This window comes from Abrus precatorius, unplaced genomic scaffold (genome assembly GCF_003935025.1).
Source record: "Abrus precatorius isolate BTA unplaced genomic scaffold, Abrus_2018 Scaffold9, whole genome shotgun sequence".
NCBI lineage: Eukaryota > Viridiplantae > Streptophyta > Magnoliopsida > Fabales > Fabaceae > Abrus > Abrus precatorius.
In genome coordinates, this window is record NW_020874439.1 from 4,763,111 (window position 1) to 4,776,579 (window position 13,469).

The 13,469-nt window shown below is 24.7% G+C and overlaps 1 protein-coding gene across 1 annotated transcript; it reads right to left on the reverse strand.

Annotated features, from left to right (window-relative positions):
* Positions 1-11,407: 11,407 nt before the first annotated feature.
* On the reverse strand, positions 11,408-12,229 carry LOC113850635 (ethylene-responsive transcription factor CRF4-like). Its single transcript, XM_027481213.1, has one exon. The coding sequence runs from the start codon at positions 12,227-12,229 to the stop codon at positions 11,408-11,410; it is 822 nt and encodes a 273-aa protein (XP_027337014.1).
* Between the last annotated feature and the right edge of the window lie 1,240 nt (positions 12,230-13,469).

The following is a 13,469-nucleotide window of genomic DNA, read 5'->3' on the forward strand; positions in this document are numbered from 1 at the left end:
AGATTAACTATTGAATAAAGTATGATTAACTAGTATTTTCTGACCTGTGTCATACCCCGGTTGAATATTTATTTACATGTAATTATGTATAATAAATAAGTTATTTAAATATAATTTATAAATTAAAAAATATATTATTTTTATACATGTTATTTTTCTACCATGTTTTTTTAGTAATATAATATACAAAAAAATACTATTCAATGTTTTTAGAGTACTAATTAAAGAATTAAAAATGAATTTTATTAAAAAACATATAAAAGAACACTTACATCCGTAATTTACATACATTACATTCTCGTTTTTAATAACAATTTATTAGTAATTTATTACTTAATAAATACTCTATTTAGCGACAACATTTATTTATGTATAAGCTTTTATTTTTTATGATAATATTAAAATAAACTTTTGTAATACTTTTATTCTAACGTGATATTAATATATACCTTAGTAATTAAAATATTTTTATATTATTTCATTATGTTTCATATTCTCTTATGCTTGTATTTATACTCGTGAAATAAATATGCTTTAAATAAAATTTTTATTTATCTGTAATATATTTATTCATAATATGCATACACATGCGCAATCACACAAACACAGTTAAAAAAAACAAATTAATAATAATAAATTACTTGTCAAATATTAAAATTTTGGTCATTAAATTAATTAATGATTAAATTGAAGTGTGCTCTATTAATTTAATTGGTCGCTAAATTTTGAAATTAGTAACCAAAATATTTTGGTGACTAATACAGATTATAAAGTTGCTAAATATGATAACTTGGTGGTTGTAAATTCAGTCACAAAATTACAACTACCCAGTCAATCGCTAAATGTTACATAATGTGTAAATTAGTGATAATTTTGACTGCTCATGATAAAATGTTTGTTGCAAATGCCGTCATTAAATTTCATGGCTAATATGGAAGAGTAGTTTGAAGTTTTTATTATGGAAGAGTAGTTTGAAGTTTTTATTATTTTTTACAATTTTATTTAATTATATTTTTTATAATTTTTAAAAATAATACTCTAAAATCACAAAAATATTAAAAATATATTAAAAAAATAAAATCATTATATAATTCATGACAACGTATATTTTAACTTCATATATTAAATGAATATATATATATATATGTATATATATAACAGAAATAAATGCAAGAATCATTCACATAATAAACATATAAGTCATAAATTAAGTGAATCATTGTCATCATAATAATCATCGTAAAGATAAAGAAATATCATCATTTTTAATTGGTTAAATGGTTAATCATTTACTTGAAAATAGACGAAGATATTTAACAACTTGTTAGAAAATATCATAATTCTTTTTTAGTTTCAAATTGGTCTTCTTAATTCTAGTCCTATCTAAGGCAAATTGCTTAAGTGTCAATATGTATGTTGACAATTAACACTATAATCAAAGTCAGATTGCATATAATAAGAAGATGAGACTACAAATTCTTCATCTAATTTTCTTAACTCATAGACATGACTTTTCTTCTTTCAACTTCCAACAACTTCTATAAATATGTCACCAAAAATAGTCTCTTCATCGTGTGCACGAGTGATGAAGAATAAACACCTCTTACACAAATAAAACTACATATCAAATTATAATCAAAACAAGGCTAAAATTTAATACAAAAATAGTCTTCAAAAATGTATACAATAATTTTTTTGGGTCTGTCATTAAACCATTATCTATTTTATTTTTATTTATTTTTTGTCTTTCTCGTTGTATCAAGTGTCACGGAAACTTGCTTAAATCCAAAACTTTGAATGATAAATATTTTCAAGTTTAATAGTAAAAATTAATAAAGAAAAAAGAACACATTTCAAATAATTATAGAGCCATCAATGTATACAAATGTTCCATAACTCGATTTTTCTTATCAATAATCTTTTTTTTCTAAAACTCTTTTACAGTCCAATGAATGTCCAACCCTTCTTTCATATCACGAATAATGTAAAGACAAGGTCTTTATCCTTTAATAACTTATTCATTATATTCTTTAAAATATCTAAGACTTTGTGCTAGAGATAATGGTAAGATTATGTCAAAAAAGTCATTTGTACATACATATAAAAAATATTCGTAAAAAATAACATAAATATAAGTTACTTGAAAAATGAGATATGATTAAAATATTTTACTTCAAACTCTTGAAACTACATATTCTTCATTTCCAATGACACCTTTATTCAAATAGTCTAAAAATTATTAAACTTGAATTTGATTATTTTGGTTATTACCTTAGAAGGATCATCTAGAGGTATATAACTATTAAGAAAATCAATATGATAGAATTAGATTATTATTGAAAAAAAGTATAAAAATAAACTATTTTACTCATATTTAACTCTAGGACAACCTATGCCTTTCCATCAGTGAAATTTAGTTTCAAGTACTAATAACAAATAAAGACATCTGATGCTAAGGCAATAATCACACTTCAGGTTGTGTACCTTATGAAGGGGTAGGAGTAGACATAGCAATGAAATTTTGCAGGGTATATGAAATTGATTAAACATTTACCTATGATGCTACTAAGCCAAGTGTACTAGTCATGTTTTGCTTATTAGCTAAAGCTTGTGATTTTGTGAAAGATATCTCAACATAACCTCTACAACGACATTGAAATCAATCTCGACTTGTACCTAGTGTTTTTTTCCACCTATTTGCTTGAAAATAAAAAATACAATTAAATATTATTTATATTAAAAAATGACATATAATATACTAAATAATTACCTAAAATAACATTGTATCATTTTAGTTAGTATTAATGTCTCTCTCACTATAAGCTTCACATTCAGTCAGTGATATGTGTCATCATTATGCTCATCTGAATTTGGTTGATTAAGTAATGATGTAACATTAATTTCGATCTACCCATACATAAACTATTTAAAAGTACATTGTGTAACATCTATCTTCATATGTTTGCCTAATTAAGCGATATTCCATTTTCTTTGTAAGGTCTTGATTTATCTTTAACTAATAATAGAGAACTAATTTTTGAACGAGCTTGTCAGTATACTCTAATAATATCATTATACATTTACAATAATTAAAATTTTTGTTTCTTTTACTTCATAATTTTATATAAAATTTATAACAATTTATAGTTTTAAATAAAATATTACCATTGCATATGCTATTGCCTATTACGTAACTATCCTTCTTTTTTGTTACAATGATTTTACTCATAAACGCTACAGGAGTCGTTATAGCATTTTTGAAGTAGACATTTGCTCCAACAATAATAACTATGTAACATGCATAGGGTTCGGGTTTTCAACGGAACTGCTAAAAACAGGTTATTAATAGATAGAGAGGTTTATAACTGTGACGGTCTTAATTCATAGATCAATTTTTTTTATAATTTATAAATAATTTATAATTTTAATTAAAATATGGATTAAATTTTTCTTATTCATGATATGAAAACACTTAATAGAATTTCAAAACTTTCATTTTACATCATTTAATTCATAAAAAGTTTAGTAATGTTTGAAATGATAAAATTTTAAATGAGATTAAGTGTTTCTCATCATAAAAAATTTTGTTAGATAAAATAAAATTTAAATGACAATAAATAATTAACATATTTGATATTATATAATCACACAAGTTCAATATTTACAAGTCATAATAAAAAATACATTAGGACTTAATTTAAATAATTACAAGTCAAAATACATTAAATCCTAATTAATATACCACCCTACTCCTATACCAAAAATCCTCATAATACGATACTAGTATGAATCAATCTTCCTTTTGTGAAAGTGTAAGTAAGAATGGGCCTTATCCTCACCACTAAAATTAGAATCAATTAAACAAGTTGAATACTTTTGCAAAAAACAAAAATAATAACAATTATATTATCAATATTACCAAACATACACTATAATCACACAATGTAATATATTATTTTCTCATATGCACAATTCTTCCTACATTGTAATCATAGTTTATTGTTGCTTCACATATTTCATGAGGTTTTACACATGTAGGTGAATATCGTCGGATAACTCATTTACATAGATATAATATATACAATATCGAGCCTCACCCCAGCAAAAGTAAGGTCAAAAGTGCTAGTCAAGAAATAAGTGTATGGCTTATAATGCTTTCGCTCTCATTAAATTACGCGCAGCCATACCATCCTATATTTCTTCAATATTTCCAACTCCATCTTTCATACTCCTAATGTATCTTTGTAATTATCTACAATATTCTCCATCATATTGCAAATGGTACATCTTTTAGAAATTTTTTTTCATCATATATTTAAATAAGCCATGCTGAAGATCGGACACCTCCTGAATTAGTCCAAATCGCATATTTTTACTAAATCATATGTCTTCCATTTAAAAAATAATAAATACAGATCATCTAATTTCTCAACTCAAAGAATCTAGTTTCAAAACATAGATTTCGAAAGTAGAGCATGTAACAACTCACATGGGTAAAGAGTATATATATGAAATTATATACATCATATAGACATAGTTTTATTGATGAGATAGAACTCTTATTTCCTTAAAGAGATGATTTGTGAAGAGTTTTGTGTAAAAAAACAATCTTCTAGAGAACTAAACTCTTCTTGGAATCGAGTGGAACAAACATCCAAGTTCGGATTCTAGAATAATTTGAAGTTCTCAAGGTGATTTCTCTGAAAAGGGAAGTGAGAGAATAGTGAGAAAAGTTTGAAAAGTTTGCTTGACTTGTAATACTAGTTTCAAAATATGAAGTTCTTTAATAATTTTTTACTTGCGACCTTTCGCTTGAGCGAATACATTCTCGCTTAAGCGAGATGCACTCTCCTTTGGACAAAACCAGCGCCTAGGCGAAAATACCAAACAAAAAATTTTACTCAATTTTTTGATAATCTCATTTAAGAGAGACCTGTGAATTTAAAGAGCTCTCATTTTTCTTTCATATTTTATCGTCTGAACAAAATTGTCTTGAGACATTTGATTCAAAATAATTTGTTTCGTTTGAGAAAGATCTCTTACAATCTTCAAAATTTAAAATTTTTTATTTTTAAAACAAAATATACTAAATTGAAATAATAAAAATAAAGGTGTTACGATAATAATTTCTAAAATTTTTAATTTAAAAATATATAATTTTAATACACCACTCTAACGATTTCGTTAGTTTCTTGCAAGACATTTTATTCACATGTTTACAGACTTAAGTACTCGTGCAAAATTCAAAATAGATGAGTAGATAATAAAGTATGGTTTATTAAAAATATATTAATTTAAAAAAATATATATGACTTCAGTCTGGAGTTAGAGAAGATATTATCAACTATAATATTAATTTTAAAAATAGTTACTCACTTACTTAAATTAATTATATAATTTTTATTATAATTTTAAAAGTATTAATTTAACTTCAAAACACTAATTTTTCTTATTTTATCTTTTGAAAAAATAAAACAAATTACAAAAAATACTCACAAGAAAATTATATTAGTGAGTAGTGACTGTTTTTTTTTAAATAGAACAAAGAATTCGATCGCTGAACACCGATCTTTTTGTCAATAAATGCATAGTCGCTAATCATTAACAACCAATTTAGATGTTAATATAACAATTGAAGTAGAGAATGATTTAATAATTAAATTTAGAAATTAATTTATTAATCAATTTTATATATTAATTTAATGATTAATTTTAAAACTGATTAAGTGACTAATTAAAAACAAATTGAGTAATTAAATTTCAAAGCCAATATACTAATCAATTCTCTTGACCAATTTTGAAGATAAATTTAGTGACTAATTTTTGTGACAGATATTAACATAATAACTAATTTAATAATTAATTTAGTAATTAATATTAAAAATGATTTTAATATTAATTTTACGAGTAACAAACATTCATTTTTCATTGTGATTCAATGTCTAACTCCAAGTATGTGAGTATGAATATCTATGTCAGTGTGTGTCACTTTGCTACAAAATGGTCTCTCTTATATTAAAATTCTTATAATTATTTTTGCTCTTATAATTTTTTTAATCCCTTTCTATCGTTTGACTCTTATAATTTTTGTTTGCTTATTAAAATCTTTATAGTAAAGCATATTAAATTATTTTTTTATAACTTATTTTTTAAAAATTCAAATTATAAAGTAAAGCTTTCTATAATAAAAAATAAATTTTTAATTAAATTATTTATCAAGCACCTTAAGTTTGGGAAATTCAATAGACGGAAGCATACAAGTATAATGGTTGCTTGAGTCTCCAAAAATATATGGACAAAAAATAATTATTCTAAATTTTATTAATTATTATTAGCTTTTGGTTTAAAGTAAAAAATTGATAAGAATATAGAAAATGGTAAGGGTAACTTTTTTCTTCTTTAAGAAATAAGTCACCATAACACATTTATTTCCTTGTTATTTTGCCATTATTTTATTTATCTCATTAATTTATTTGAATTTAATATTGCAATATTTAGAATTGACCAATGAAAAATATAATAATCATAAATATTAATTATATTGTATATGTACACTTATAAAACGTCATCAATATTTTGTGTTGTTTTACATATTTTTGAATATTAAAATTAATTTGGTGGTTACAAGCTTTTGATCAAAATTCAAAATAAATGAGGATGTCAAAACAAATCAACTTGCCTCAACCTGCGAAGTTTGTTGCAAAACTAGTTAGTATGTCTTGTCTTATTTTTTAAAATGGGCTAAGTTTTTTCGGTTGTGTCGTTTAAGGGTTGACTAGTGAGTATAAATTAAAAAATAATAATAAAAGTCAGCGGATCAATAAATTAATGAGATATTATTTAAACTTAATATAAAAATAGAAAAAAAATATAAAAAATTATTTTAAATATTTTAATACCAATAAAAACTAATATTTAATTTATAAATAATTATATTTTATTTTAAAAAATTTTAAAAATCCAATAAATTTACTTATTATTAACCCACATTTTATCAAGTAAAAAGAGAAGAGCATGATAAAAAAAAATAAAAGCAAAATCTGAAATATCAAGAATTTATAAAGTTTTTTTTTGTACCATTGGGTTATATAACATTATATCATTGCATTAATATCCAAAAATATTATTCTTAATTTTTTTTTTTACATACAATTTCAAAATGCCGTTAATGTTAATTTCTAAATACTTCAATGCTAAGATTATTATTTTTTACTTATTAATTAATCGCATGTTTTTTCATTTGAAGCCATTTTCATTTGTCTGGCAAAAATTAAAATGTTTGGTACCCAAGAAATTCTTGTTAGTTATTATTAATTAATTTTATTAATTCTAAACCTAATGATACATGTGTGTGCTTATTTTTAACTTATTTTATTTAAAGGCTAAGTCAAACTTAGAGTTTTAAAAAAAAAAATCACTAAAATAGTCTAAGTTTCAAGTTTTTAAAATGTCTATCTATATTATCAGGCTAAGTTTCAATTTATTTTTTAAATATATAATAATAAAAATGTATAATTCATATTTAATCTGTTAATTAATTGTATGTTAATGTAATGGGTTTACATTTAATAAGGAATATAATGATTTTTATTAAATATTACATTATTTTCAAAATATGAAATATTAGTTTCTTATCTCTAGAAAGTTTTTATGTAATGTAAATGATGCTAATGTTCTTGAATGTTCTTTAATGACAGTAACTCATGCCAAGTATGTGATAGGGAATCCTCCCTCTTCTTGAATCTAGAATTTTTATGTTAACACAATCTTCTAGAAGTTTCCTGAGAACATTTCAAAGGTGTATAAAGTTTTAGACTGTTCTTCAATTTTCAGGATGCTCACAATTAGCTAAAGCTTTTCCTTTTACAGGTTTTAAGAGATTCTATAACATTTCAAATAAAAGCATATAAAAAAAATATTAATAACAAAACAGACTTTAGTTAACCAAAGATAAATATTATAACACATATCTCTCTCTTGATTAATAATTATTTTATTTAAAGTCATTCCTTTACCTTTATGACCCTATTAATTCTAAGTAAAATTTATAACTTTCATTATTTAATATTATTAAAAAATAGAATAGAATAAAGTCATAAAAATTTAATTATTAAAAATATTAATTACTCATTATATATATTTTTTATAAAACGTCAAATTTTTATCTTAGAACATATAGTTTTTTTAAAAATAATTAATAAAATATTTAAAATAATCAATAATATCTCAATAGTGTTTGAATATATTAACTTGATTATTAATTTAAAATACTAAATGAAATTTATTAGAAAATACTTTTACATTTTAAAAAAGTTAAAACATATATTTTAAATAAAATAACAATAATTTTAATAAATTATTCTAATTAACTTCAAATCAACTTATTTAAAAATTATTTTTAAGTTAAATCTGAATTGGGTTATAATCCCAAAGGACATTTAGCAAGTTGGTTTGAGCAAAAGCTGCCTTCACTACCAGCCACATACTCCATCACCTATGGAAATTTTTATAGTACTTATATTGTTATTTTATTGGATATGAATTGTTAAATATTTATTAATAATTAATTTTATATGAAACAATTTTTAGTGTGTGTTAAGTGTGTTTCTCAATTAAAATAAGAAACCAATTTGGTGAGAATAATTTTATAAATAAAAAAATATTGCGGTGAGAGTTTTGCACCTATAAGTAGGTTTTATCTAGCTCAGTTGAGATTACCAGTGATTCGATCAATATCAATGCAATGTCAATAGGGTTTCTTCTTCTAAGAAAAATTTAATAATCAATAACCTGTTCCCAATCTAATCTTGTCATTAATTGTCGATAATAAATTTGGTCAACTTTTTCTGTTCTTAACTTCTGTCATGCAAGAGTAAAAATAAAAATTAATGTTTAAATAAATTAAAATTAAAGTAAAAAAATAATATTTAGATAAATTAAAATTAGAGTCAAAGAAATAAAGATAAATTTGTTTAAAACAAAAAATTAAATTAAATTTAAAATAATTATAAAAATTAAAATCATTTTTAAAAATGTTTTCTTATAATATTTTAATGAAAAATTAATTTCTTCATAATTTTTAATGTTATGTAAATATTTTTAATAAACTAAAAATAAAATTAATAATAACAATCTCCTGTGTCAAAAACTTCTTCTCCACTCTTCTTTCTTTCATTCAAACATACATCATTCTTCTACTCTCCTTTTTTTTTTCTTTTACCTTAATATTTTTTCATCCAAAAACTAAATATATTTGTTTTATTTTTTAAAATGAATTAAAAATATTGATTCAATATAAGGGTGGGCCAATAACTAAATAATTTAAAATATAAATAATATTAGCATTTTATGAATATATATATATATATATATATATATATATATATATATATATACACTGCTTTAGGTGGATTAAATCAACAAACTTGTTGATGAAGCCTGTTTTGCCATGATAAAATATGAGGGTTTAGGAGTAACTTGCCTTTTCTCTTGATTTTGAAAATTTCACATATAAGCAAAGTGTTGAGATTTGGCCCAATAGACACATACTGAGAAACATTCTAAATTTGTAACTATACTGAAAAGGTGTTCATAAAAGGACCAGTTAAATGCTGCATTATCAATTTCGTTTGACACTTTTGAATATCAACTTTTAAAACACAGGCATGCAAGTTGGTCTGATTTGAATAACATTCCTTCCCAATTCACATAAATGATGCATACATTCATCTGACAGAGAAAAAGTGTGTTCTCTGCAATTCTTGCACCCCAATCCATTTTTTGGCAGAAAGTTGACCAACCTTTGAAATATACCACTACCCCTATGTCCTTAGGAGCTTAAATAAACAGCATGCAAATTTTAATTTCACCAGCAAAGTAACTTTTCATTGTCTTTCAATGTAAAATAAAAAATATTAGTGTGTTGTGTATTAAAAATATAAAAAGTAGACATTTGAATATGTTTTAATGTAATTTTTTAATGACTATTTATTATTTTTTAAAATTTTAATTAATATTTTAGGACTAATTAGCTAGATTAAAAACTAAATCCTCTTAGTATAACGACTTCTAGGAACCTCACTTATAGCTCATCCTTCCCAATAAGAGTGCTTGTCTGAACCCTCAAGAAGTTAAGATTTTATGGTTTCTAGAATCTTGGACAGAACATGCATTCTCGAGCAGCTCTAGTCACCATTTAAAGGTCAAGGGACTCGGTTATTTTATCCATGATGTTTTTAACTGGCGTGTGATAAGTGTAATTAAAAATAAATAAATATAAAGTAAAAAATAATTAAATAAATGAAACATTTATGTGTACATATGAATCAAAATATTATGTACAATGAGAAAATCATTATTTTGACTCTTTAAAATTATGATCTACATAAAATGAGTTGTAAAAATTAATGTTATAACTTAAAAAGGATCATAAAAAGTAAAAAAATAAAAAATAAAAAAACATATAGATTGAGAATATAACATTAAACTAAATTCATAATACATACATATATATTAAAAAAAATTAACTACTTTTGGAAGTTCATTCATAATCTGTGGATCCAAATGATTCATTAATAGTACATAAAATTTTTATTTGCAGGGTTAGTTTGGTGCTCATTCACATATAGACCTTTTTCACCTTGTAATTCCCTGACTATCTGCCATACAAAAAGCACATGGAATTCTATGAGAGAAAGGTTCTTAGGCATAATAACAGAGCTTTGTCTTTTCTAATACCACTAAAAATAGGCTCACTCAAATATGTGACGATGACTTAGCTCCAAAAGAATTGCTAACAAATACTAACCATTCAATTATGTTAAGGTACCTGAAAAAGTGACATTCATAGAACTAAGCTAATAGTAACACCAAAACATTTGACTTATTTAATTGCCAACGAAAATGCTAATTGTTGACCATTACACAACACAAAAATTGTAGGCGAAAAAGTTGCAGTGTGAGTAATCAAGAGTCCAAGATGCAGTATGTGTGGCTGTGAAGTGCCTAAGGTGGCCAACTATTGAACATGAAACGTGGACTCAACTTTAACCTTGGTGCATGGTTGGCCCAAAAAGAGCCTGCATAAAGAATGTCCTTATGAAAAATATCCCAACATAAAAATCAAAACTTAGAGTTAACAACCCCATAATTTACCTTGCTACAAATTTCATCATAAGGACAGAGAAACAATGTTTGAATAAACTAAAAACAAAAAGTACAAATTTTTTATCTGCATCAACTAGAGCCATATAATTAAATTAGCACATGTTCAGTCCCTTCAAGGAGACTAACATACCAACAAAACAACACAAAATGAATCATTTGAGAATCCAACTCAGTTTGCTAGAACTCTTCTCCACCATAATCCAGTCCAACTCCAACTCCATTTCTCATTGCAGCAATAACATTAAGGGTCACTAAAGTAACTATCTACGTCCCATTTACATGACTCAAAATCCTCATCAAGATTGATTAACGGAACACCAATGCAATCCTCATTGGCAGAAGAAAGCAGCAGAGGAAGCGGCTCATAATGTGGATAACAAGCATCAAGATACAAAATGCCATCATCATAAGTGAACTCTTTAAACACTTCTCCCACATCCACCAATTTATTCCAAGGCTGAAACACAAGAAAAGAAGTGGGTGAAGATGAAACAACACACTCATTGCCAGAATCAACCGCACAGCTCACTCCATCACCAACACTATCACAATCAACACACCCAACTTCTTCATCTTTAGAGTTCTTGGGTGGCTTAATGAAATTGGTTAAAGCATCAGCACCTCGTAATCGAATAGCAGCTCTATCATAAGCCAAAGCAGCTTCTTCAGCAGAGTCATAAGTACCTAACCAAACTCTTGTTCTTTTTAAAGGGTCTCTTATCTCTGCAGCCCATCTTCCCCAAGGCCTTTGCCGAACCCCGCGAAACTTGTGCTTGTTCAGAACCTTTTGATCTTCTTGTTTAGGCCTATGATTCTCTTTCAGCCCACACCCACCACAATCATCATCATTTTCTGTCTTCTTTTTGTTCTTGTTACACCCAATTCTTATCTCATTCACCACTTTCTTCACTATAGGACGATGAACAAAACCTTCTTCTTCATCTTCACTGGAAGAATCTGTCGCATAATGATCAATCAGTGAAATCCGAATAACTTTAGGGGTAATAGGCAAAGAACCTGGTTTCTGAAGCATGGTGGTGACAGTTTTTTGCTCACAATACATGGCTTCTTCAATAGCAACAAGCTCTTGAAAGGAGCATAGAAGAGAAAATGAAGAAGAGAAGAGTGTTTTAAGAATTTGTAGACTTTTTGTAACAGAGAATCACTGTTGTATAGCATGATATCATTGCATTAATGTCTGAAAATATCGTTTCCTTAAATTCTTTGTTAATTTAAAGAAACTTTTTGCCAAGATCTTTGTTAATGATATTTAAAATTTATACAAGGAATCTTGGATATGTTTGTATACGGGGTTTAAGCAGCACTTTCTGAACAAAATTATATCTATATATATATATATATATATATATATATATATATATATATATATATTAAATCTTAATTAAGTGCATATCAGAGGTTGATTAAAAAATAAAACTTTCTTAAAAGTTTTTATTAATTTTTTCTAAAAAATTATTTGTTAATTTTAATTAATGCACTTACGATATTTGTTAATAATATAATTTTTTTAAATACATGTAATAACCTCTTTTTCATATCAATAATTGATTTTAGTTTTCTTTAATTTTCGAAGTGAGACACCGATTCATTCAGGTTACCTCGAACGTTAAAAAGTGTTTACACACACGTTGCCATCTTGTCCATATGGCAATTATAGGTAGAAAAGTTTGATGACTAAAGAATAATTAAACTAATCATAATTTTAATTAAACTGTAATTATAATAATTAATATTTTTTTACATACAATTTCATTATGATCAATTGTTATTATATTTATTCTTAACAAATTTGAATTATTAATCCTTACTTCATTCATTACAATATGCAAAAACTTAAACACTGAGAACTGTTATTACGTATTAATTTATTATAGATTTTTTCGTTTTAAGTGAAATTGTATTTGTTTAAATAAAAATAACATGCTTGGTCACCAAGAAATTTTAATTATAGTTAATACTCTGTCAATTTATGATTCGGGAGTCAATACTCTATCAGTCTTACTTTTGCAATGACGAATAAATAAAAATGTTATTTTATGTATTGTTAATAATAATTTAAATATGTCAAAAGAAATTGTGAAAAGTTTATAATCTAATTTATTTAAAAATAATTCAAATTTAGAGTTCTTACAAAATATTCAATTCAAAGGGTTAAGATTTGTTAAAAATGACTATTTAGGTTATGAGACCAAGTTTCTATATATTATTTAAACATACAATAACCGGAAGGTATAATATATATTTAATCCATTAACTATATATTAATATAATACATTTAAACT

Coding starts and splice junctions, on each gene's coding strand:
- LOC113850635 (XM_027481213.1), bottom strand. CDS start 12,229: ATGTATTGTGAGCAAAAAACTGTCACCACCATGCTTCAGAAACCAGGT.